Source organism: Leguminivora glycinivorella, chromosome 17 (assembly GCF_023078275.1).
Source record: "Leguminivora glycinivorella isolate SPB_JAAS2020 chromosome 17, LegGlyc_1.1, whole genome shotgun sequence".
In the NCBI taxonomy this organism is placed as follows: domain Eukaryota; kingdom Metazoa; phylum Arthropoda; class Insecta; order Lepidoptera; family Tortricidae; genus Leguminivora; species Leguminivora glycinivorella.
The window spans coordinates 12583738-12611425 of NC_062987.1; the positions used below are offsets into that span (position 1 = coordinate 12583738).

The 27688-nt window shown below is 37.2% G+C and overlaps 2 protein-coding genes across 4 annotated transcripts in view; both read right to left on the bottom strand.

Moving 5' to 3' along the window:
• The window catches only part of LOC125235605 (cilia- and flagella-associated protein 61-like), a 77445-nt gene extending 64036 nt beyond the window's left edge, over window positions 1-13409 (bottom strand). The window contains 11 exon segments of the mRNA XM_048142203.1: window positions 8-119; window positions 5702-5781; window positions 7115-7293; window positions 9179-9269; window positions 9608-9756; window positions 10427-10488; window positions 10491-10561; window positions 11050-11194; window positions 11672-11832; window positions 12872-13006; window positions 13267-13409. Coding sequence (XP_047998160.1) covers window positions 8-119; window positions 5702-5781; window positions 7115-7293; window positions 9179-9269; window positions 9608-9756; window positions 10427-10488; window positions 10491-10561; window positions 11050-11194; window positions 11672-11832; window positions 12872-13006; window positions 13267-13409 — 1328 coding nt within the window.
• Window positions 13410-20689: 7280 nt separating this feature from the next.
• LOC125235306 (REST corepressor) lies at window positions 20690-27688 on the bottom strand. Of its 3 annotated transcripts, none has more exons than XM_048141826.1 (11): window positions 27433-27688; window positions 26967-27104; window positions 26673-26887; window positions 25995-26183; window positions 25503-25592; window positions 24399-24514; window positions 24047-24278; window positions 23459-23612; window positions 23134-23286; window positions 22422-22516; window positions 20690-22187 (listed from the first exon to the last, which is right to left on the bottom strand). In XM_048141826.1, the coding sequence occupies exons 1-11, from the start codon at window positions 27536-27538 to the stop codon at window positions 22095-22097; spliced, it is 1581 nt and encodes a 526-aa protein (XP_047997783.1). In that variant the 5' UTR covers window positions 27539-27688; the 3' UTR covers window positions 20690-22094. The 3 variants fall into 3 exon arrangements, with proteins under 3 accessions (XP_047997783.1, XP_047997782.1, XP_047997784.1); XM_048141825.1 differs by having other exon boundaries at window positions 26967-27119; XM_048141827.1 differs by lacking the exon at window positions 25503-25592 and having other exon boundaries at window positions 26967-27119.

A 27688-nucleotide genomic window follows, 5' to 3' on the forward strand; every position in this document is an offset into this window, starting at 1 on the left:
AACTTGCCTTTCGTCATAATCAGGGTGCATCGCAAACACTTCTAACAGAAAAGCGTTCGGGGTCCCCGAGAAGCGAACGATTTCAAACGCTTGACGGGGACGCATTTTATCGGCTGATACTGAAAATCACATAAAATATTTTAAGTTTCCAAAGTTGCAGTTTTGATTTAGTACCTATCGCCAATTAAGTTACTGTTTTCTCTCTATCACGTTATACGCAGTGTATTGTTTGTTTTCCGTTAAATTCGTATCATCGTTATTAGGTTCATTATCAGGAACTACCCGGTATAATATCACTTTTAGTTTAATTTGATAAAGAAAGTGTTTTCAATGTTTTCATACTAAATTAATCAATTAGCAAGATAAATAATACCAAAGACATATGTAACTCCGTATAGACGGATAAATTCTAAGAAAAAAAACCGGCCAAGAGCGTGTCGGGCCACGCTCAGTGTAGGGTTCCGTAGTTTTCCATATTTTTCTCAAAAACTACTAAACCTATCAAGTTCAAAACAATTTTCCTAGAAATTCTTTATAAAGTTCTACTTTTGTGATTTTTTTTATATTTTTTAAACATATGGTTCAAAAGTTAGAGGGGGGGGACGCACTTTTTTTCCTTTAGGAGCGATTATTTCCGAAACTGTTAATATTATCAAAAAACGATCTTAGTAAACCCTTATTCATTTTTAAATACCTATCCAACAATATATCACACGTTGGGGTTGGAATAAAAAAAAATATCAGCCCCCACTTTACATGTGGGGGGGGGTACCCTAATAAAACATTTTTTCTCATTTTTTATTTTAGCACTTTGTTTGCGTGATTGATATACATATTCGTACCAAATTTCAGCTTTCTAGTGCTAACGGTTGCTGAGATTATCCGCGGACGGACGGACGGACGGACGGACAGACAGACATGGCGAAACTATAAGGGTTCCTAGTTGACTACGGAACCCTAAAAACGTACCTCAAAGCCCTAGAGAAAAAGGTACGGTGGCCTAGATGGCGTTACACCTTTGGGGAACGCTCAGCTAGATGGCGCTAATATTAAGAGCGCTATGACAAAAAAAGGCGATATATTGTAAAATGTACAATATTTATCGGCAAAATTGTACACTTTACTCATACTAAAAGACAGTTAAAGTACTTGTTTCAGTTAGAAAATCTAATTAACTGTCGGTTCATTAAAAAACATATGGATGAAAAAGCGTTTTCAATTAGTAATGATTTTTTTTCTGATGCTCGTTTAGGAAAAACCGCGCGAAGCACAGATTTCGGAGCTCTTATTATGTACAATTTGATAAGCTCACTCTCATAAATGCGGTAAATTTAAATTCCTAATATCTTGTACTTTAGGCCCATTAAACAATATTTATCATTTAATCCTTTGAAATTGAGAAATTGAAAGTAAAACGAACTCAATTTTGTCTTGAAAATACATCGAAACAAGTGATCATTTCTCCGAAAATCTACATGTTATCGAAGTTATTTTAGTATATAAATAATCTGCACAATGTGCTTAAACTGCTGTTATCCATTTGTCGTTATAATATTTTATCATGATTTTTTGCCAATTTTTTGAAAACTAGCCTTCCTGTCGCTATTTTACCGGCGACGGACGCCTGCGATTTCAGTGCCGCGCCGGAGCTCGAGGAGGTAAGACGTATGTCGCTTTGGTCTCCGAGTTTTCATCGCAAACGTCGAGAATATTTATCGTTGTGTGGGTCGGACGCCTTGTTTATACACGGGCTATCCTCGCATTGTGTGTGTGTAAACAGCGACCAACGAATTTGATCCTAGATCCGTAAATATTTGCTTTTGTAATACTTTGTTATGTTTGAATGTTAAAGTATTGCAACATTGTGATGATAAAAATGTGAAAATTACAATACGGTCAAGATGATAAGACACATCAAGATGGTACTCGGGATCTGATGATGGAGCCAGAAGGTGGTCACCAGTACCAGTGAACCATGTAAGTAAACGACTTCGTGTTTAGGCTCGTTGGGTTCGTCTCAACAAGACCTTTGACAAGAGGTGGTACTCAGGGTCTGATGATGGAGCCAGATGGTGGTCACCAGTACCAATGAACCATATAACTAAACCCAGAGATGGGGAAATCGTAATCGATTCCGGATTACACGATTACTTGATTTTACTTTGTAATCTGACACTACTGGGTGTCAGATTACTTGTAATGTAATCAAGTGAAACGGTAAATTACCATTACATGTAAAGGAATCACTAATCATCTATACAATCATTACTATTACCAATAATTCGGAATCATAGTCGATTCAAAATAACTGAAATTATTGACTTGATTACTTTCAGATTACGAATATGTAGTACTTCAGATTGCTGACTGTCACTTTGATACAAAAGTCATCATGGGTGTTGTAAAATAGGTTTTAGGGGGTGCTGATTCCAAAATTAATGACCAATGTGGAATCTGATATTGCTGACTGTCACTTTGACACAAAAGTCGTCATGGGTGTCGTAAAATAGGTTTTAGGGGGTGCTGATTCCAAAATTAATGACCAATGTTCAATCTGACATTGCTGATTGTCACTCTGACACAAAAGTCGTCATGGGTGTCGTAAAATAGGTTTTAGGGGGTGCTGATTACAAAATGAATGACCAATTTGGAATCTGACATTGCTGACTGTCACTTTGACACAAAAGTCGTCATGGGTGTCGTAAAATAGGTTTTAGGGGTGCTGATTCCAAAATTAATGACCAATGTGGAATCTGACATTGCTGACTGTCACTTTGACACAAAAGTCGTCATGGGTGTCGTAAAATAGGTTTTAGGAGGTGCTGATTCCAAAATTAATGACCAATGTTCAATCTGACATTGCTGACTGTCACTCTGACACAAAAGTCGTCATGGGTGTCGTAAAATAGGTTTTAGGGGGTGCTGATTCCAAAATTAATGACCAATTTGGAATCTGACATTGCTGACTGTCACTTTGACACAAAAGTCGTCATGGGTGTCGTAAAATAGGTTTTAGGGGTGCTGATTCCAAAATTAATGACCAATGTGGAATCTGACATTGCTGACTGTCACTTTGACACAAAAGTCGTCATGGGTGTCATAAAATAGGTTTTAAGGGGTGCTGATTCCAAAATTAATGACCAATGTTCAATCTGACATTGCTGACTGTCACTCTGACACAAAAGTCGTCATGGGTGTCGTAAAATAGGTTTTAGGGGGTGCTGATTCCAAAATTAATGACCAATGTTCAATCTGACATTGCTGACTGTCACTTTGACACAAAAGTCGTCATGGGTGTCGTAAAATAGGTTTTAGGGGTGCTGATTCCAAAATTAGTGACCAATTTGGAATCTGACATTGCTGACTGTCACTTTGACACAAAAGTCGTCATGGGTGTCGTCAAATAGGTATCCGGAGGTGTTTGAAAACTAATGACCAATTTGGAATCTGACACTGTTGACTGTCACTTTGACACTAAAGTGATCATGGGTGTCTTCAAATAGGTTTTCATGGGTACTGATCTCAATATTAATGATCAATTTGGAATCTGACATTGCTGACTGTCACTTTGACATAAAAGTCGTTATGGGTGTCATCAAATAGGTTTCCAGGGGTACTGTGCAATGTCAGGTTCCAAATCGGTCATTACTTTTTAAATCATTTCATTAATTTTGGAATCAGTACCAGGGAAAAACTATTTGACTACACCCATGATTCCTTTTGTGTCAAAATGACAATTAGCACTGTGAGATTCCAAAATAGTCGTTAATTTTGGAATCAGCACCCCCGGAAACCTTTTTGACGACACCCATGACGACTTTTGTGTCAAAGTGACAGTCAGCAATGTCAAGATTCCAAATCGGTCATTAATTTTCAAATCAGCACCTCCGGAAACCTATTTGACGACACCCATGACGACTTTTGTGTCAAAGTGACAGTCAGCAATGTTAGATTCCACATTGGTCATTATTTTTGGAATCAGCACCCCCTAAAACCTATTTTACGACACCTATGATGACTTTTGTGTCAAAGTGGCAGTCAGCAATGTTAGATTCCACATTGGTCATTAATTTTGGAATCAGCACCCCCTAAAACCCATTTTACGACACCCATAACGACTTTTGTGTCAAAGTGACAGTCAGCAATGTCAGATTCCACATTGTTCATTAATTTTGGAATCAGCACCCCCGCAAACCTATTTGACGACATCCATGACGACTTTTGCGTCAAAGTGACAGTCAGCAATGTCAGATTCCACATTGGTCATTAATTTTGGAATCAGCACCCCCTAAAACCTATTTTACGACACCCATGACGATTTTTGTGTCAAAGTGACAGTCAGCAATGTCAGATTCCAAATCGGTCATTAATTTTTAAATCAGCACACCCGAAAACCTATACTCGTGGTATATGCACTTGAAATGTGAAAGTGAAAATGCTAGAATGACATGTAAACCACGAAGTTGTATATTCATATTGTTCATTAGTATTGGTGACCACCATCTGGCTCCATCATCAGACCCTGAGCACCACCTTGAAGTAATTAGAATTGTATTTGTCTTATTTTATCATCATATTAATATATACTTTACTCTAATACTTATCATATAACAAAAGCAAATATTTGGGATGGGGTCTACTTTTATAATTATTACTTTAATTTTTTAAATAAATTTTAACATAATTGATATTATTTCGCGCTATATTCTCGTATTTTCGTACAAAATAATGTTTATTAGAAACCAAAAGTTTATATCGAGATAGTAGATTGTGGTTGTTATCAAAATTCCATAGAAAGGATCAAGATTGTTTTGTCCATTATTGTAGTGCGAGCGAGTGATAAGACGTGCTAGAAAGGGTCGGCATATTGGGCTCGCGCGGCGGGTAAAATACCTAATTTCGCCCGACGCCGAAATGTTATAACGCTCTTAACAAGCTAACAATATGGCCCAAATTGTCAAAACTTAGGTTCTAAAGTGATGTAGGGGCACGGCGGTTACGCATGCATTAGAGTCAGCAATTATGAACTTATTACTTTGGAGCTTTAGCTAACAGTCAGTCACTGAGCGCGAGGCATACAGCGCGCACACAAAACTAATAGTCGTACCGCGGCACCGCCTGGCCCTCACATATTTTCTGTGTATCTAGAATTGTAACTTTCTGATTGTGTGAAGTCAGATTAAATGCAGAGTTTATATTGGACATTAAAAGTTTAATTTCTCTCCAGTCAAACCTACCCGTAGACTCTTTAACTAAAGCCACAGTGAATTATTATATTAACTAATTAGCGTTTGGGAATAAACGCTAAAGTTTTAAGCTTGTGTCGAGAGATGGCAGTCTATGCACTGTGATTGCACATTTTACTTTGACAGTAACTCTCTATAATACTCGACCCTCTTTGATAATACTAAGAAGTTATAAAGGTTGTACTACACTTATCGGGTCTTCAACGGTCAAACTTTAATTTTATTAAATAATAATAAAGAAATCGCAGGAACCTTAGACTTGGGAAGACTGTCTAGATTTACTTACTTTTTAGAGAGAGAAGCAGCTCCAACGAGACTTGACTAGTTTAATTTTTACAGATGTTTTTGGTGGAATTTTAATAACCTAAAGAACCTTCCCTTAAAGTTCACGGAAATCCATAAAAAACGTTGTATACATACAGAGATAATACACATTGATAAATCATAATACTTACTGACTTTTATAGGCTTATCAGGCTCTTGAGTGGTGACCGTTTCCTTAGGGGTGGCTTGTAGAGTCTTGTCCGACTTAAACCTATTCAACAAATTTATTGCGTTAATGGACTACGCAACTGTCAGAGATCTATATCGATAACACCAGCATCGGTTCTACGTTTCAAAAGTTACAGTTTCAAATTCAAAAGCAATAAAATACCAAGCTACCTGACATTACAAGGTACATTACGAGTAAGTAAGCTTAAGTACCTATTTAAATGATTAATGTTACCTGATGTAAAATTATGTAACGATATCAGGCATAAAAAAAAAAGTTTTTCAAAGAATTTATGATTCTAAACAGAAAATTGTTCGTATCCATGTCGATACAACAGTCGATATTTAACTAAGCACTAGGAAAGTGCGTCAATCTCGGACGGTTTACAACGAGCGACGCAAAAAGACTAGTTAATACTTAGCCTATATCGCATTAGTCTACATCGCAAACGATCTGGAATGTTTTTTTTTTTTTCGTTTTATCTTAACTTTAAAGCGATAGCGACGGAGCCCCGCTTACGCGGGGCTTCAATTCTGTGCAGATTGCAGATAGGAAGATACCTAATGAATTTTATAATAAACTTCCGAATCATATTACTGACTTGTCAATTAATAAATTTAAGAATCATGTAAAGCGTGTACTCATTTCCAAAGCTTATTATACAACACAAGACTACATGAATGATAAAACAACGTGGGATTAATTGTTATTCGAAATGGTTTCTTATTTTTACGTTTTTTTATTATTATTATTGTTGATGAAATTAATATTGTATTTTTTTGGACATTGGATTTTTCCTAGAAATATTCTAGACATGTATTTTTATATATACATATACCTAATTATATATTTTTTGTTTAACGATTATTTTTATATGAAATTGTATATTATAGACTCAATAATATTATGAACAATAATTTACAACAATAAATTGCTCTGATAATTAGGTTAGATTAAGATCATAATATATATGTAATGAACTATTCATAAGAGCTTGTAACTAGGCCTACATGAATAAAGATATTTTGAATTGAATTGAATTGAATTGAACGTCCAGAAAAAGTAAGTACTTATAGTTTTTTTATGCTTTTTTCCTATATGCCATAAAAGGGTTAGGCAGAGCACATGAAATTATACAGGTCTTAGTGCCACTCTTGGCAAAGAAGGGGTTGAAAGAAAACGAAATTGTGACATTTCAGTGACAGGTTGCCAGCCTCTCGCCTACGCCACAATTTAACCCCTATCCCACAGTCTTCTACACACCCACGGGAAGCAAGGGGGTGTTGGGATTCTTAACCCGTCAAGGAAACTACGGGACTTTTCCTAGTGCTTAATAAATATGAGGCAGCTTTGGACATCAGATTCAGATATTTACTCGAAGACTAGATTAAGTTCCACGGAGAGCGGCCTAGGTATCCGCATCAGCTCGTTAGTGATGTTGACAATGTCGTATTCTCCGAGGTCGTCATCGTTGTCCACCATCGGCAGAGGGAAGATCAACTCATCGATTTCGTAAAACGAATTGTCGGCGCTCAAGCCCCAGATTAAGGTATGCTGAGGAAAGGCAGAAGATTTGAATGAATTAATGAATTTCGTCTTCGTAGAGCGTTGTCTCTTTCTTGCTTAATCTGACATTAATTGTCTCTTTCCAAAGACCGTGCATTCTTTCTAAATTACCGTTTACTGTACGTCTCTTTACATTTATAAAACGTTGTTGAAATGATCACCTAGGTTTTAGACTTTTAGTGCAAGTTCGACAAGAAAGTTAAAAAACCACTAGCCTTAGTTTATTTTACTACGTTACCATTTATTGTAATTTGAGAGAGTCTTAGAGTTTTGTGTTAATGTGCATATAACCTAGGCTATAACTATCATTTATTTCTTATTATCACCAAAACTTCGTCGTGGATAAAGTCTAATAAGAAAAAAACGTACCTCGGAACCATTAAGAAATATGTACAGTCGACTACAAAGAAATGAATCAACTTTTTCACCTTATTACAATGCAATAAGGTGAAAAAGTGGATACATCTCTTTGTAGTCGACTGTACCTATGGTTGTCTAGATAGCCCTTTGCCTTTGGCCATGGCCGTTATAATTATGTGTTCAAAGCCGAGAATCAGGCTTTAGGAATAAACGTGCCGTAAGGTGACGGACCCAATCATGGACAGTTTAAGAAAAAAATTCGCCTGTTTTTGATATTTCACTGATAAATGTAAAAATTCTACCGCCAAGCGTGTTAAATCTTGAATGTCCTATCCTTCTTCTACATTTCAGGCGTATTGCAGAATAGATACTCCTATTGGTTTCTTCATAGTTAACAAATTAAAACTAGGTGTTTTTTCTCCAATTATGGACGGCAGTTCTCCAGTAATGGATTCCCCATTATGGACAGTGAAATAAGTTTAAAATTTTACTTTTAAAGCCAACTGATACGCAATGAGTCAATTTTATACACCATAAATACAATTAGTTTGGGTTATTTTAACATAGGATTGTTTCTTGTAAATTTTGGTTTTGTAAATTGTTCCTTGTCCATCCATAGGAGGTAGGCAGTTTTTCGGGTCCAGTAATGGACACTCGCAAAATAGTCATTTCTTTATATCTTTGGAGCAACAAACAAGTATGTTTTATACCTTATCTCATGCTTAATGCAGTAAGTAAAACGCATTCAAGATTACACCGTGCGTTATTTTTTTATTATTTTATACATGAACTCATCTCTCTTAGCAACATTACTAAGAATTCGTCTTGATATTTTTTTCAGTAAACTGGTGAATTTTATCTTGTCTTCAAATCCTTCAGAAATAACCGAATTAATTGAAACTTCAAAATGAAACAGCTCTACAACTCTAGTTTATGGTACATAGCCGTCAGTTTTTAGAAACTAATTTTAGATACTTATTTTTAAGGATTTGTGTTTTTTTGTCCATAATGGCATCACCGTCCATTATGGGGTATTTTACCTTACATAAACACATGTGTTTTTTTATTGTCTACCTTTTCCCCTCGATATTTCATGAACTGATCCCAGAGATAAAAAAATGTAAATACCTTTTTTGTAGAGAATTTTATGAAGATTACTGAACATTCTTTGCTATGTGCCACAGTTTAAGAGTTATTCGAGAAAAACTAAAAAAAGGACCTTTACACCCCCCGTCCACCCGTTAGTTTTCCCCCAGTACTTTGAGTATGTGGATTAAAACACCATTCCCTACTACAACTATGCCAAAATTCGCTTTTACACGAGTTTTTCCCCTGAGGTAGGCTTCGTTAGACGTGCTAGAAGTACAGAGTTAAGCCAAATGTCTACGACACTACGACATTATTAGGTTTAAAATAACAAGTTTATTACAATTATGAACAGTTAAAATTAATACCTAATTACCTACCTACTATCAAAATCGCTGTAAAGATAGCTTGACCTGATTGTACCCACCTTCTTCTGCTCTGAATCATCGCAGGGGGGAACGAGATTCCCAAGTCTCAAAGTATTCGAATCACGCTCTTCTGCCTTGATGGTCCCTAAACTGAAGACAGAAATGTTATGTTAATAAAGAATTCAAAGGCGTGAAGCGTGAAGTTTGTGAAAATGACCTTTTTCTCGCAACCTGTATGTTTTTTTCAAAATCTGTAAATGCCAATTTTCATAAATTAAAAATCGAAGGAAGGTCTTCTAAGACCTAAGATGAGTAGGTACCGGCACGGGATCTGGTAGCTGCCTTTACTGACCCGCTATCAAAATATACCCTGTAGACTTAAGACACGCGTGTTCAATAGTACCTACATGTGGAACTCAATAGTCTAATATATGAAAAATGGATCTGTTGCAATTGTCTCCTAGTCGAAATTGCCCCGCTGTACTTACATTTCCGCAGAAGAGTTGACGTATGAAATAACAGGCTTCCCTTCCAAATGCCGAAGTCCCGCGAAAGGACAGAGATCAAAACTCTCTTCCAAAGACCGGTAGTCGATCATTGTGTTCAGGATCATCACTCCGACTGCCAATTCGTGACCCTGGGATTTACATGGAAAATTATATTAGGTAGGTATAGGTACCTACCAGACTTCGCTGATTCGGTCACTTACATAGAATAGGAAACGATCGTAGTGTCAAGAGAGCGTTCTTGAGTCGACCAGCTGGTGACCGTCCGGCGGGTCGACCCAAGTATCACAGGGAGGACAGTGTGGCGGCGGATCTGCATCAGCTTGAAGTCAGTGACTGGCAAGAGGCTGCGCAGGATCGGGGCCGGTGGCGATCCCTCATTTGGGAGGCCAAGATTCACTTTGGATCGTTGAACCAAAATAGTTAATTAGGTACCTACCTAATAGGTACCTATAGGCTATAGGTACCTACTACGTAAGATGACTTAAGATGAGTTAACAGGAAAATCATAGACTTTTTAGGGGTGATACCAAAGCGTGCTTTCAAAATATTTATTTCCATTGCCTGGATATATTATTTAAATCATTTAAATAGGGGCAGGTTTTGTTAATTCTGCCCATTCTCTGATATTAATTTTAATATGGAGGTATCCGTTCCGTACAAAATCATAAAAACTCCGAAATTTATTTCACCGAAATGTATGAGAGATATTTTTACGTGATATGGCCCACCATAAATCTAGTATGACCATACATCAAAAATATCAAAATCAACAAAATTAATCCTGTATTAAAGTCTCACCTCACCAACTAAAAGAAGCCTTTCAGATTCTGGATGCCGGGATATCAGTTCGCTGATATAAACTCGCCGTACAATTCCCGCAAGCGCGTGGAATGCTGATTAATTATTGGAACCAAGTCGTCATTGTCCTCCTCGCTAAAATACAAAACAAATTAACTCTACAATGTAGTCCACGCTATCGAAATCGCAGTGTTAGCTTAGTTTGAGTTTCTTCGTATATGGGGAAGCGGTATTTCCTCAATGAAGCTACACAGAGACCTACCTTGACCTCACTTGACGGGCACCAAGCATTTGGGCTCTGAATATACAGATAATACGAGGTAATGTACCTCTGCCACACACTCGACGAGCGGCGTGGGAAGTAGACAGAGGCATAGTGTCCCCGCGCGACTCGTCATGTCGCTCGTCATGCTCCTCGTCATGCCCAGCCCATCGCTCCCTATTTTGTCGGTTTTTTTGGCACGAATCAAAGGGCCGACAACAACCTAATGCGATTAATCGCGCAAGTGGGGCAGTGTGTGGCCGGAGAGGGCAACATCGCGGCAGTGCGAGGAGCATAGTGTGGCCGAGGTAAAACTGATTGAACAGGGAAAAACAAAAAAGAGAGAGAAAGGGACACTAACACAGCTCTTCGCACCCTGAGCCTGGGGCACACTTCTGCACGTTCAGCCAACCAGAGCGAGGGCATCAGGTCGGGCGGCAATCCGCGTTCAGCGGCGGATATTCGCCGGAAAGAACCCTCGCAGCGACTTTGTCCTGGCATCAGCACTGAAATATAACCACACTGTGTTGTAACCGACTTTCCTAGCGTGAATAGTTTTCCTTTATGTTAGGTACCTATTCATTTTTCGCCTTCATTAGCTACCTACTGAGGTACACATAAACAGGTATTCACGAGAGTCACGATGTAGCAACTAAAGGTTTTAAAATATTAGCTGTTTAAATTCACCTTAATAATTGACGAACTTTGTTTAGAAAACAGCTGATCACTTTCACGCTACGTAATGAAAATTGGTACTTACTAGGTTCATAGTTCTGTTATCCAAACCCACTTTTATAAGCTCTTACTTAAAACCTATTAGCATAATGTAGATAGCTAAACAATCACAGGTGTTAATTGTAACAGGACTACGCTACTCTCATACGCATAAGTATAGCTAAAGATACTAAATACGCCTAAGTAGTTTAAATCCCACTCTTGGATTGGAGTCCCAGCCACATTTATGACCACGAAAGAAAACTTACTTGGATATTTAGGCATACTCTTAATGAAAGCCACGTTCATCAGGTAAGCGTCATGCATGAACAAACTCTTCAATAAGCTGTCGACTACTTCGCGCCCGTACAGCTTGCACCAACAAAGGAGGTGGAGGAAAAGCGTATTCCGGGCAGTCATTTCTATAGTTCTGGAAACATACGTTCAAATATCCGCTAGTGAATCCATACAGAAAAGGCATGAATTTTCATACAAAAAGTGTGATTTGATATGCCGAATACTTAGGCGAATACAAACGCGAGTTACGCGACCACATGGTCTTAACTCAACAAAACTTGGTAGCGCTCGATTCTGCATCGGTCTAAATACCTACTTTAGAAAAAGAAAAGGAAAAGATTGAATGCTCTATTAACACATCTAGTGACCCGATAGTCGGGTGATCTGTAGGTACCTACGTAGTCCGTGCTGGCAATGAATGTGCTGACGCTTCGGGATCATCCGTCCTGGTGGAATGTTTGCGAAACACTGGCGTGGATAGTGTTCTTTTCAACCTCTGCCATAGTCGAAGGAGCCGGGAAAGTCCCACATACACTCCACATTAGGTAAGAGTTCTGCATTGAAGATGAATTCGGCGCTTTCCATATACATGTAGGTAAGTAGATACCTAGGTAAAGTAATAAACCTTGCTAATTCCTACTCCGAAACACTACGCTGCGCTCCAAAACACGCATTGCTGATGTTGGTAAATCAACCGCCAGGCTTAAATGGGACTGGGCCGGCCACGTCTATCGGATGCATCCGGATAGGTGGGCTAACATAGCCACCAAGTGAATGCCGACGAAGAAGCGTGGGCTGTGCAGGCCCAGGCAAAGATGGCGAAACGATCTTGACGCCTTTCCGAAGAACTGGCCGGAGGAAACGGAGAATCGGGAGTCATGGAGAGCCAGAGGCCTTTGCTGAGCAGTGGGACACCCAAATAGGCTAACAAAAAAAAATCCTACTCCCTGCAGCACGGGTAGCATGGTCGCGCGATAGACGATAAAATATCAGGCCGTCCCTATCGCACTACTAGTAAGTGCGATAGGAACGGTCAGATGTTTTATCATTTATCGCGCGACCATAATTGCCTGCCAGTACGCTCACGTTTAAAAACCTACACATCAGCTACATCTTTACAAATAACATGTTTGCTTTTTTTAAACGGCAGCAATATGAGATTATTTACCTACTTGTATTTAGTCCAGATATAGTGTTCCCACGCAGCCGGGTGGACCGCAGGAAGTAAAGGATGTTCTTTTGCGGCTAAAAATCCGACTATTACATTTTTTACATTGAGTTGAACAATAGATAACGTGCAGGACTCTCTGAAATGGTATAAGCTTTAAATAATAGTTTCAAATCAGTCAAGAAATTACAAAAGAGCTACGTACCAGCATTAAACAATATCTCGAATGCTAATAGGCTACCGATACCGGTCGCTTTCTAACTGTAACCTATAGATATTTATTACTTAGTATCACCAACACATGAACTTATGATTAGGACACGTTACCTTCTGTCTATATTGGAGTTCCATAGGTACGTAATATGTATTATAAACCCAATAGAATTAAGGTATACTTACATAAGAACAATTACATCGTACACTTGACGTATGCGGAAGTTTTTCGACATAGATTCGTTGACGAGCTCGAATATATCGGACGCATCCTGCACGGTAGCAAACCGGAGCTTGCCAAGCATTGGGGCACTCATCTTGACATCCATTTCCAAAATCTGCACCTCAAGAGTAGTAGAAATAAATATTTTTATTGACCAGTTATACCTACGATCATCTAATGTCATCCGAATCGTCTTTGACGTTCTATTTTTTTAGAAGAATAGGTCACGCAAAAAAGGTTTCAGTGTCCCTATTCTATGTATAGGTATCAAAGAATGTAATACTCACTAGGAGGTATAAAAAAAACTGTTAACCAAAGCTGTTAACTAACTTTTGTACATTCTATGAGTGTACGTGTGGATTGAGTGAGCACCTTCCGAAAATTAAAAAAAATATGCTGATCATTTAGTAAAAGTTCTAAAACAATTGTAACGCTTGCCGGCCAACCGATTGGTGTCGGTTTTTTGTCCACACATCAAAGGATCTTGGCGCCAATGGCCAACTGCGTTTACACGTTGGCGCTTCATTCAGTTGGTCGTCAGCCGTCAGAGAGGACAGTAGTGATATATTTACGAAAATAATAAGTTTATCTATGCCAATAATAGTGTAGATTTTAGGAAATAAAATAACCTTGCAAATGTTTAATGTATTTCCTAAAAAAGATAAATGTTCTTATCAGAATATTCAAAAAATTGTTAATATTGCAAATAATTTAATTTTACTACGGGGTTATTATTTTTTAATATTTTTTTTCTGCCAACGTCTATGACCAAGAATTTCCTAGATTTTTTCATTACACGTCCATCTTTCATGAAGAGCCAATGCCAAGTGATTGGTTCGCCAATGTGTAAACAGCGGCTCTTATCTTGGCCAAGGGGTTTCACAAAGGGCTGGTGGAACCGTTGGCCATGTGTGTACAGGGGCCATAAAACGAATCTCTGAATTTGTAAAAAGATAAATCAAAAGATACAGTCATTAACATGTGCTCACTCAGTTCTCACAAACTACCAACGAAAACAGTGAATGTATTCATTTAACATATAATATTTATATAAGTACTAACATTTCAGGTCTGATTTTATTGATATATCATCTGGCGTGCCTCAGGGCTCACATCTCGGTCCCCTCTTTTATAATGCGTACATTTTTGATATAGATAAATGTTTCACAAATGCTCACCATTTATTGTATGCTGATGACAAAAAAGTATACTTGCGTGTTAAATCTTTAGCAGATTGTGAGCGTTTGCAAAGTGACCTTACTAATCTTATGAGATACTATATAGAAAATAGAATTACAATCAGCATCAGTAAATGTCAATGTATTAGTTTTACACGCAAAAGGAAACCTATTATATTTTCCTATAATTTTAATGGTACGGCAGTCCAGAGAGTCGACGTAGTACGCGACTTGGGGTACTGCTAGACGCGAAAATGACCATGAGAGACCACGTTGACCTAATAGTAAATAGATCCTATCGTAACCTTGGCTTTATAATGAGGACTTGCAAACCATTCCAGAGTTTATTAAGTTTTAAGATTGTTTATTATGCATATGTACGCTGCGTCCTAGAATACGCTTCCCCAGTTTGGTCAGTCTGCTACGCCATCCACAAAGACCGCATTGAACGAATCCAGAGGAAGTTTATTAATCATTTAAATTACAAATTTAATAATTCATTTGCCTCTTACTCTGACAGCTGCCAGGAATACAACCTTCTCACACTTGAAAATAGACGTAAATTAGCCGATATGAACTTCCTCTTTGATATAGTTCGAAACCGTCTTGATTGCCCTGAGCTATTATCTGGTATACTTTTTCGGGTTCCTAAACGTCGCACTAGGAATACCACGCTATTTCAAGTCCCACTACATTCTACTAACTACGGGGCAAATGCTGTACTATCTCGTATTCCGCATCTTTATAACCAGGAATTCGACTCAACAGATCCTTTTAACGGCACTAAAAATAAATTTAAAAATGACGTATTAAATATATCATTATTGAAAAATAACAGATAAAAAAAAAATGTAATTCATTATAAAGTAAAAGGTAAAAGGTATTTTGTGTTTGGGCTTGGAAAGACGATATATCTTGGTATCTTATCACTTATAATATGGAAGGGTATATAAAAAAAAGTAGAACAATAGTCATTTCTTACAAGAGCTTAATCTGCGTAATATAGTGATCCTTGGGTATAAGCGTGAGTATAAGAATTATTTATAATCACTAAATTCAAGTACCTATAAATATTATCATAGATTAAATAAAATATTATTAAGGTAGGGTAATATTTAACCTGCGTGTCGACCTCTAACTTCACTTTTCGTTGTATGTATTGTTTGCATCAGTTCACTGTTTTCTGTGTGGCTTGCACATTTTCACTGTAATTTTAAATATGTAACACAATCATTATTTTTTAGTAACATATTGTGTATAATACTTTTCACTCAACGGATAACTGTTATTGGCCTAAGACTATGTAAAAATACCTATGTAAGTTATATATTTACGGCTGTTGTTGTCCTAAATACCAATAAATAAAAAAAAATAAAATAAAAAAAAAATAAAATTTAGTAAAAAATATGCCAACTTACCTCTATAAATTTTAGATCACCTAGTGACGTATTTAATTTTTTGCAAATAGTTTCTTATGCTCACTCAATCCTCACACTTTTGAAAAGCCGAATTTTGATGAAAAACATAAGATTTAGACCGCTATTATATGTGTATAGTTTAGTAAAAGTGAAATGGGAATTTGTAAAATACAAAACGAACCACTAACGTGTCAGGGTGGCTAGCCGAATGGCACAATCGCTCACGAAACGCTCACGAAACGAAGCGCTAGTAGATATCTATCTCTATCGCGCTTGCGTATTGGCGCGACAGAGCCAGCGGCGTATCGCTTTCGTTTGGCGTCGGAGAAATGCCATTCGGCTACGGGGCCAGGTTTTTTTATAATAATTTTTTGTAAGTGCTCACTCAGTCCACACGTTTTGAGAAAGTTAAAAATGTTAATATCTTAAGATTTGTAGCACCACAGACACTTGAAAGTACTTCAACATTTAGTAAAAATTTTTACTAAATATCCACCATCTAATATTTTATATTCGTTGTCTGGTTTTAAAGATATTCAGACATAACTTTTCTCATACAAATGTATCATGTAGGGTGACCAGTGACCACACTATGTCGGCTCCTGATTTTCCCCGCCTTCCCATTGTCATATTGAGATTGGGGAGTTTCGTTCAATTTTGATAATAGTCTATATTAAACTATTACCATATTAATTCTCCATCTGCAAATTGTTTTTAGGATATGTTCTTGGCCTAGTGATGATGTGTATTGTGTAATTTTTATCGACGTCAGGATAATAACCATATCGACATTCATGCATTAAAAAGGACATTAATGATAATTGGTAAGAAACAAAGAATATAATACTTCACTAGTAAGAAACCAGAAATTAGCAGCCGACATAGTGTGGCACCCTACATGATACATTTGTATGAGAAAAGTTATGTCTGAATATCTTTAAAACCAGACAACGAATATAAAATATTAGATGGTGGATATTTAGTAAAAATTTTTACTAAATGTTGAAGTACTTTCGAGTGTCTGTGGTGCTACAAATCTTAAGATATTTACATTTTTAACTTTCTGAAAACGTGTGGACTGAGTGAGCACTTACAAAAAATTATTATAAAAAAACCTGACACGTTAGTGGTTCGTTTTGTATTTTACAAATTCCCATTTCACTTTTACTAAACTATACACATATAATAGCGGTCTAAATCTTATGTTTTTCATCAAAATTCGGCTTTTCAAAAGTGTGAGGATTGAGTGAGCATAAGAAACAATTTGTAAAAAAATAAATACGTCACTAGGTGATCTAAAATATATAGAGGTAAGTTGGCATATTTTTTACTAAATGTTAGTATATAAATATTATATGTTAAATGAATACATTCACTGTTTTCGTTGGTAGTTTGTGAGAACTGAGTGAGCACATGTTAATGACTGTATCTTTTGATTTATCTTTTTACAAATTCAGAGATTCGTTTTACAATTGTTTTAGAACTTTTACTAAATGATCAGCATATTTTTTTTAATTTTCGGAAGGTGCTCACTCAATCCACACGCACACATTCTATGATACTTAGCGCTAAGTTAGCTAATAATATAATATCGGTGGTGATACGTTTTAAATTCCTACATTTGAAAACTACATATTTGAAATCGCTAAACACAAGATGTCCTAAAAATCTGATGGATCACATGACTCAAAATTTCACAAGCAAAACGACAAAATATCTCGTGAGTCATACTGTAGTTTAGGGCAGCCGCTGTAACCGCCGTAGATACGGAGCTAAGCTTGTGATGTAAAACCGCGAAAAAACCTTCAAAGCAAATGTGATTTGAAAGTGACAGGGCCAGTTGCATCAACCACATTTGACAGACACATCATCGTCACATGAACTTCCCATGGGTACAATAAAATAGGCTAGTTTCCTTTATGCAGTGCACGAAATAAAGCACCATATAATTAGAAGCAAAATATGGACAGTAGTTATGTTTAAACATAATTTCCATTTAATAAGTCAAAGAGTAAAGCAAGTGAAGAAGAAGAGGTAAATGACGTCACTTCTCAGTATTCAAATCGTTTTGACAGTTTTTAAAAAGAAGCTGATTTGACTAGGAAACTAGCCTATTTAACGAACGCTTTAACGGTGACAGACGGTTTGATGCAACCGGCCCTAACTGGCGACACCTGCGAGTATTATAGTGAGTATTATATTCTTTGCCTGCGGGCCTATATGATAAAATGGTGATAAAGCCTATCGCGGTTCGTGCATCCCTTTCGCACTTAAAAAAGTGACAAAGGACGCACCGACGCGATATGCCATATCACGCGCCTATGCTTGCCCGCCGAGTATATCATAATGGGCAGGACGAGGTTAAACCATTAACATAATTAGTATAAGTTCATAAATAACTCTTCTTACAAACATACGTATGTACAGGGCACGCATACATGACATACCGCGCGGATTACGTTTGCTAGAAGAGTTACTACTAACAAACTTATTCAAGGAATTATTAGTGAGTAAAATTAAATACTGGTTTAACGTACTTATGCTTATTTAATATCCTTAAACCAAAATCAAAGCTTCCTCGATTTTAAATATTGTACCTAATAATTTGTAGAAACCATAAGTCCTTACTCGCAGACTAACACGGGTTATTTGAGCTTTAACTTAAATAATAAAGAACTTCATAAACGAAAATGATTAATATCCTTAATATACAGAACACATCATTCTTAATAAAAAATAATTTAATTCAGCAACAATAATCTTACTTGCTCTAATTAGCATCAATAAATAAGATGACTTCATTATGTGGATTTCTTTGGAGTTGTTGACACATGTAAATAAGACTACAATTTTTTTCTAATATATTTCAAGATGTGCCCGAAGAATTATTATGGAACTTTAAAAATGGGATTATAACAAGCAAATAGTAATGTCAGCATTTTAAATATTTACAAGCGTTCGGCAAGTCTAGGATACAATTATGAAACCAATACCAGCTTAAAAATAAGTTCAATCGGAATACATGATCACATATTGAAGCGAAGATGATTCCGCTTAAAATAAAAATATACAAAATTATGAAATAAACATATTGCTTACGTCAAATGTGTTAGAAAGCTATAACAGCGAAAAACACTTTTAGGCGGACATTTCCCTGTTATTTTCGAAACAAGTAGCCAAATGTTTTTAGGAAAAATACGATGTGCTTATATTTCATTAAAAATGCTTATATCTGGTGTTAGTTACATAAAAAACTGAAACATCACTACGTCAATAAAAACTTAATATCGGTAACCACGTCTTCGGTTCGGTAAGACCAAATATCATCTTATTCGTGATGTACGTACTTTAAAACTAGTACATTATGCTTTAAAATTACGCAAGTATAAATCCACTAACCTAAAACGAACGAAATCTATTTAGAATAAGATATAAAATAGTTATAATACTATATGAAGTCGGTTAAAAATAAGGTTAAATTTCAAACTATAAAAACACGCTTCCACACATAATTGCCCTAAATTGTGAGCTGTCCTTTAACATACAAAAATATTGTTAATAGTATATTATTTTTGATATATCATCTGTTCTTACTAGATTTAACTAATTTACTATATTTGGAACAATAAAGGCTTAATATGCGATTTTGAAAATAGGTAGCAGAAATGTCTTGAAGTTAATGTTGACCCTATGTGAAATATCAAGCCAGCTTCGGATCATAATCAAAGTGAATAAGATATTTGCAACTTAAAATTGATGCCTAGCTATCTTAAGATATTTACATTGCTTCCAATGTTCAGTTTATTTTTTGTTTTTATACATAGTAATTTCAAAATAACCAAGAATGTCATACTTCTACGAGCGTCGTAGATTAAAAGCTAGATATCTAGATTGAATGTTAGTTTTTAAGTAAAACTATAAGCGACGTGGACATTTAAAATTGATAATATACTTATCCATAAATTAAGACTACATGAAAATGCCTAGCTACTATTTGCTCTTACTTAGAATACAAAACTTATCAGTAGTAACACCGCTACTGCAGTACTCTGCCATATGCGTATATTAAGATGCGAGTATGCGAGACATCATTTATCCTCAATCAAGGCAAGTGAATATATTTATATATGTTATAACCGCTATCACACAAATTCGTCGAGATCATAGACAGTGTCGAGTTTAAAATTTGCTATGCTATGACGCATCCATTGATAGCCAACAGTATAATACCCTCATTCATTTAGAAGTCAGTCAAATGTGACTGTAAACTGTAGGAATGGGTTAAGAAAGTACGTAATGCTGAATCAGTACTTCAGTTAAATATCGGACTTGAAATTACATTTTAATACATAATTTGCCTTCACAAAACTCAATAAAATGATGCTTTCCTGAAGCGTATACTATCGATAGGTACTCTGACCTTTTTAATATACAACCCAACATCATATTGTACATCACTCTTTCATAATTAATTATTACGTTTTGCACCATTTAGTTTTACACATGCACATTTTGTGCATCTCATTGAGACTTTTACGACTAAGGGATGGAATTATGATCAGACATTATTTCACAAACATAAAATGCTAAAGTGACAGTAGGTCCTTTTCAGATTGACCAATGAATGAGTACATATTATTATATAATATATGTATTATGTGGATAATTCATAATATTTTTATCACATTTGCGAAATACATGACTGATCACATACTGTAATGCTTTATACATATAGTTGTTTCAAAACAAACTCCCTATCAATATAAGCCAATTAGACAATTTATAGCAACATAAATTAATGCTCTTTTGTGACAATACTCGATGACGAGATACTAATAGTTTGATAACCCTGTCGCAAGATGACTGCGGGTTATGTCCTAACATATAAAATGCCTGTGTTTTTCTTATCACCACCTTGAAGATTTTTATTACTAAATATACCGGTAGGAAAATTAAAATTCATTACATAAGAAATTTATGACATGTCATAGAATAAATATTCTAATTGTGAACATATTGCTTAGATACACTCATAACATAAGTAGTTTACATTTTAGCAATCATAGCGAATAATTCAGTGATTGACATTGGATGAAAAGCAAGAGACACGATTGTATAAATTCATTAAAATTGGCAATTATATGCACCTAAGCATAGCTTCCAAAATATCGCATTTTTAACCCTCACCGCTATAAAGTACAAGGATACTTAAGAAAGACTTCAAAAATGTGATATTTTGAAATCGATAGAATATATACAAGGGCCGTTATCAAAAACGTAGCCCTCACCTTTTTAATTTATGAAAATTACATGTTTTGTCCTACACAGAATTTATTATTATATTCTATAATCTTAATGGAAGAAAAGTGCCCATGATTTCACTCTTAATCTATCCACCTCATACGAGGGCAAAGAAATAAGGCATAAACAACGTATACATCTATAGGGAACCCTTCTTCTATTAGGACCGAAAAAGCCTGTGATCTAGGAAGTACGATTTCACTAACCCACTGAACGTTTTAATAAACAAAAACGTCACGCCAAGGTCACGAGCGCAAGTGCGGTACACCTTAGTACATGACATATTTTCCATGACGCTGTGGGTACGACTAGAGACGCCTTCAGTATTAATGGCGTTCAAAGGGTTAATAAATGACCAGAGTCCCTAGTGTGAATTTCATTCAAAAACGTTATATTGTTTTGAAAAGAATTTGTTTAGACAATTTCCAAAACGTCCCGCTTTCTTAAAGATCCTATACAAAATTTGGCTTACCGAAACGTTTAAGTGGCCTCTGGTTTTCAAATGACATCTACACTAGAGGTACAGATTGTTTCACGAGAGCTGGCATGAATGGAATGAACAAAACTTTGATTGGAGTGACACCGGTATCTAGATATAGTCGTAACTATCAAGAGCCACCATTTCATTGGTTCATCTGTCACACAGGTGCAGATTTTCGTTCGCTCATTAGCTAGCCATACACGTACTGACCTGACAGATTTGTCTGACGGACACATCCGTCCATGTGAGGCGAGGAATAGACACAGATTTGTCTGCCGGGTGACTAGCTCCATTCATGCCAGGTCTTGTGAATTTGACCTGTACAGTAAGGTGAATCGTTGCCGTTTGCTCATCCATAGTTAGATCTCGGTCGCGGTGGCTAGGCTCGTGTGCCAGGGCGCGGGTGAGATGCATCACTTGGTGGGTTTGTGCTTGGGCGGCGTGGTGGGCGGCCCGCCCTGCTCCGCCGGCGCGCCGATGGCTACGCCTTCGCTGTCCACTTCCGTCTGTCCCAAAAAAAATGTCATAAGATTTTTTTTTATGTCATAAGATGTCTATGACCACACACTTGCAATAAAAATACTTCAAAATTGGACTTTAATTTTTTTTAACTATTTGATCGTACCTAACCCCTTATTGATTAATTTATAATTAAATGACAGGTTTCAAATTGTTACTTGATTATTATATTAAAATACTGAGTAAAAACTATTGATTACTTTGGTGTGATATTTACTTACTTTTTCGTCCTTAGATGTGATTTGTGGGGAAGCTGTCCCATTGTTACCATTAGAATTATCAACGGCACTTTCGGCGTTTTCCGTGCTAGTGGTTCCTAAAAAGAAAGAATTATATTAAAGACTCCATTCCACTATATTCGCTCATTCCATCTTTTTTATTTTGACTGTATTATGTAATATTATATGTATAACAGCGAGCTTTATCATTATAACAAAAGAATAAAGGCCTGTTTGTAGATATGTGGTTGGCGTTGCCATGATCTGCTATGTATTCCCACCGTACCGTAAGGTGTCCAGCCTCCAGCAGTACGAGATAAGCAAGTAGATAAAAAGCTGGCAAAAAGCTTAGAAAATAAAAATTGGCAACATCGTCGTGTCGTCCTTTCAAGTCAATTATATGAAAACGGGACGCCACTACGGTGTTGCCACTTAATTTCTACTCTCTTTTTTTGCCAGGCTGGATGTAATCGGCGTTACCTGCCACGTTCTCGGGCTGCTTAGCTAGGCTTCTTGATGTTATTAGAATAAAAAGTAGCTTTAACACATCCAACACCCAAAAAATGGCGCACTACTCCAGAATCCGATCGTTATTTATAACCGCCCGCTTGTATGGCGAGGACCCTCTCAGCGGGTTCTCTGGCATCTGAGCAAAGCTCACGAGTGCCCACCAGTTGGGTTCCTAGTTGCGAAAGTGTTAAGGCCAATTTAGTACCTGCGGGTATGTGGTTGGCGTTGCCGCGGTCAGCTTCATGCTCTCGCAGCACGGCGTCGAGGTTGTATCGTCGGCGGTAAGAGATGAAGAACGTGCGTACATGCGCTTCGGTCTTTGTGCCCAGTGTCTCTGCGATGGCTTGGAAGTCTTTGCCTGAACACAAAAAAAATTAAGATTAAAGATCATTCAATACCTATTATATTTTAAACTAGCATTTCTTAAATTCGACATGCGATCGACGCTTTGAATTATGCATTAGTGGTCTGTTCGGAAAGAGTACTCTTTTCAGTGTGAACTATAATGTTAGGCCATGATTTCAACTTACCATATTTCCTAACAGCTGTCACAGCCATTAATAACTCGTCATTAGTCCAGCGCGAGTTAATTTTTGCCGGAGGCTCGCCAGGCCTCAGTTCCTCGACTCCACTGTCTCCAACTTTACGCTTCATTGCACTTAGTTGCTGCTTGTTCTGTTGCACCTGCAGTAGACATTCACAAGCTTTAGTTTCCACAAAAGACTTAAATAACAAATTAAAAAGCACTAGCAAACTAAAAACGACTGGTAGTGCATATCTGGATTATCCAAGAAACTAGTAGTAGGGTCGTGGGATTGTATTAATAAATAAATTGCGAAATAAATAATAAGGGATATGGGAGGTAAAATGAGTTTCTGTGGTGCAGAATGCATTTCTAGGCAAATGCAATACCACCTAGTGTGTATTACAGATTAACACTACTCTGTTCGTCAGGGAGCATTGGTTGTTAGCACATTCTCACATTACATCACACAAACGCTTCACATGTTAAAATTAATAGAAAACTCGGGGGATTGTTAGCAAGTGTCGACGTAGAGTGAGAATGCGTCTCCCGCTACGGTACTACATAGCGACTCTGTCGACGGGTGGCGTCTTACTTGTCTCTTGAGAGATATAATTTCTCTGTCCATGGCTTTGAGCATCGCCTCGCCCTGATTGACGAGCCCGGGCTGCGAAGGCTCGCCGGGCTGCGGGCCGGTCGCCATGGCCACCAGATCATCATGATTGATGTAAATGCCTCTCGGCAGCCGGTGCTTGTACCGCTGCTGTTTGGAGCCGGGCCCGCGCCGCCCCGACGGGCCACAGAGCGGTCTCATCGTCCCCGTGCGTCTGTCACATCACCGCCAACATTCAAACAACAGTCCTAATCGATTCAAGTCTAACTTTAAAGACATGCAAGATTCAAACGGATGGATACAATTAATGTTACCTAAGCTCGGAGGATACTACCTGGCGTGCACGAGGCAGGCCTGACACAGCTTTTGCGAGTTGTGCGCCGTGGTCTGGGAGCATTGAATGCCGCACACCGAGCACCACTTGCCCGCGCCCTCGCCGCCGTTCTCGCCCTAAACCCCAACAACATTTTACTAGCAATCAACTCCTTACACACTCCTACGCATAGGACGGACTTTCAAGGACTCCCTCACATACTTCTTTTAAAAACCCGTTAAATGTCATTCTGCACACACAGTTTACTTACAAATTTATATGGGGCTGTTAAAGGAAGCATGCGGGATTAGGTTTTAAGGGAAAAGGTTTGGAAGCGCGAAGTATTTTCCATTTATAATTATAAATAGTGCAATAAATGTCTGTAATATAGATTTATGGTAATTATGACAAAGTTGTTAACATGAATATCTCCGAAACAACATTCATTCCATTAATTACAGAGAAAAGCACCCTCCTGTTTAGTGAAGAGGATAAAAAGCGACATCAAAATTATTTCAACGCTATCCACATATCAGGTAATAAATAAAACATCCTCAACTGACAAGTTGAACTAGACTTGTTACAGAAACAGGAGACTACTCATTGGGATGAATCATTAAAACCTTATATCTTTGAAACAAATAAAAGTTTCACATGATCAGCAACAGTATGTAGATAAAAATGCAGAGCAGTCAAAAAAAAAAAAAAATAAGCAATAGCCAACAACAAATAAAAATAAAATACATTATGCTGAACGATTAATAAAAAAAAAGTTGAAAATGAATTTAATAACTAGACAATGATGAATATGAAAAAAAAATTGCTATTTCTAAAATGAATTAATGATAATAATATGCGATCTACGAAAATCAAAATGATGCGTAAAGCGTGGTCACAAGCCAAACGTCAGAAAGTAGACATGAATGATAAGTGCATTACTAGGTATTGCATGACGAAACAGACACCATTGAATGGGAACCTCGGAACAGAACAACGTCTGGGAGAGGGAATCTGACAGACATCGAAATATGAATGATAAAACACCAATTAAATAGACAGACATGGTGAGAGAATGGAAGAAGACACTGAACATCGATCCGTGAGAAGTGAAGTGGGATGACCCACCTGGGCGCCTTGCGAGCCGCTGCGCTCGCTGCGCGTCGCCGGGCCGGGCGACCTGCTCCCGCGGACAATACCCCGATGGATAGTCCACTTCTGTCATAGCCAACACATGCCCATAACTCATAAAGAACTATAGCAGATTTCAAGTTTAGTACCTAAGTCCTTGTTCAGTCAATGGGCACCATTAAACACTGAGTAGGAAATAAGTCAGTTCGTACAGAGGACTCAAAAGTAAATTATTGTCAAAATGTGGGACTACCAATCAAAATTTACTACTCTGCATTTCTATTCACTACTAGTGCCACTGTAGGGGACTGATTTTATTGGACAATCCAGATAGACCATCAGCAATTATCAAATGGGAAAGATCTGAATATCCAGTCACTTTGTTAACAAATTACATACACAAAATAAAGGTAGGGCTGTACAGCAAAATATATTGGTAATGAGATATTCTACATGTAAGCTTTACTTGTAAATGTTGGTGATGCCTACCTTCTCATCATTATCGGACTCCTTGTCTGAGCCTCCAGGCTCTGACCCGGCACCGGATTCCCGCTTGCCTGTACCCGATCCTGTAGCCGTGCGACCTTCACCAACCACATCCATCAGTGAAGTCCGTGCTCTTGTTTTTTTCCATGAATAGTAATATTTAACTAATGATGCTATTGATTTGTCGGGTAACTGTAGGAAAAACAAAATAATGTCAATTTTTTTCTGTTTGCTGTTTTTTTTATTTAATTAAAGTTCAATAAACCTATAGCCTAGTCTAGTTCATTCTTTAACAAGGTTAAATTTGTTTTGTTTGAATAATTTGAGACAAAAGAAATGCTACTGTGTTTACACACAAAACACAAAAGGATAACTAATGACACATAATGAAGGGCTGGACCATAACCCCACTGCCATTATTATAAAAATGTTGTTGTTAGAATGCTTGCTTCTTTTATAATGGGAGGCAAGTGACCAGAAGGATCACCTGATGGTAAGTGATTACAACACCATAGAATAAATAAGTTTGCTTAAATACTGAGGCATACATGTTATAGTCATTTTACTACTCCTTTGTTTTAAAGGACAAAATTAAATTATACTTTTCTTTATTTATTATTAAAAATCGCAAAAATTACTACCTATTATAAAAAGCTAAGATATGAAGTAAGTAGTACTTACCATCTGCCTAATTCTGTGAAAGCTTTTGCCATGAAACTGGAATGCCTGCTCAAATAGCACTTTATCCTCCACTGTCCACTCGTCTGGAAACGGTGTGAAGTTGGCCAAATCCATGGAAGCCCGATTTAGGTCATGTTTATGCCAGAATAACATACCAAGTGCTTGTTCACCATTATACCCATACTTTTCTTTAGCTATAGTTATGTATTCGTCCACTATAACAAAATTATTACAAGATTGATTAAAAATTCAAAATAAAATATGTGAATAGTTTAATATAGAAATGAAACTTACATTTGGAATCAGATATGTCACAAGTAGGTGACCACACAAGCAATGCTCTGTCAGAAATTAGTTCAGGTCTTCGCTGTTCCAAGGGCTCCAGCTCGGGGCACACTGCCTGGTAGTCCCGTCCTACTCTTATCTTCTCAGCTGCAAATGGCACTACTGCTTGTTTCATGTTACATGACGAGGATGAGATGAGCAGTATGTAGATGGAGCAGATGTAGATGATGAGAAGCATAAAAAAGAAAGCATGAATTGAGATGACATTAATTTAAAAAAATCATGATAATGCTGGTGAGTGTACAACAACGTAAAAGCCCCGCAACGAATTGTTCACCCCGTGGATGGGCGACTCATACTTACTGACGTACGAGATGAACAAAAACCACATGCAATAAACTGCTATATCTTTATCCCAAAATAAGCTCAACCATAAGACCAGAAAGCAACCAGCAATTATTAAGGAGTACTTTACCATTCTCATCCTCTGAACTGGAATCTGGACTTCCATGGCCATTGGGGCTAGGCCCTCTCGACCGCTTCCCGTTTCGAACATCAGTACTTCGTTCCGCCAGAACCATGATTAACTAAATAAGCACTTACGACAAATAATAGAAAGTCAACTTTACACAAATCACAAATTCATTTACTTAACTTAAAATATACAATATAAAAACGAATATTATTGGAAATGCGGAGCTTCGCACTTCAATTCAAACCACCGCATCAAT

What these genes read in the sequence shown, in the direction of transcription:
- LOC125235306 (XM_048141825.1), bottom strand. Translation starts at nt 27,538, where the DNA reads ATGGTTCTGGCGGAACGAAGTACTGATGTTCGAAACGGGAAGCGGTCG. An exon ending in TTATATCTCTCAAGAGACAA is followed by an intron (nt 23,613 to 24,046) that starts GTAAGACGCCAC and finishes TGTCTACTGCAG; the next exon opens with GTGCAACAGAACAAGCAGCA. An exon ending in CGCCAACCACATACCCGCAG is followed by an intron (nt 22,517 to 23,133) that starts GTACTAAATTGG and finishes CTTTCTTTTTAG; the next exon opens with GAACCACTAGCACGGAAAAC.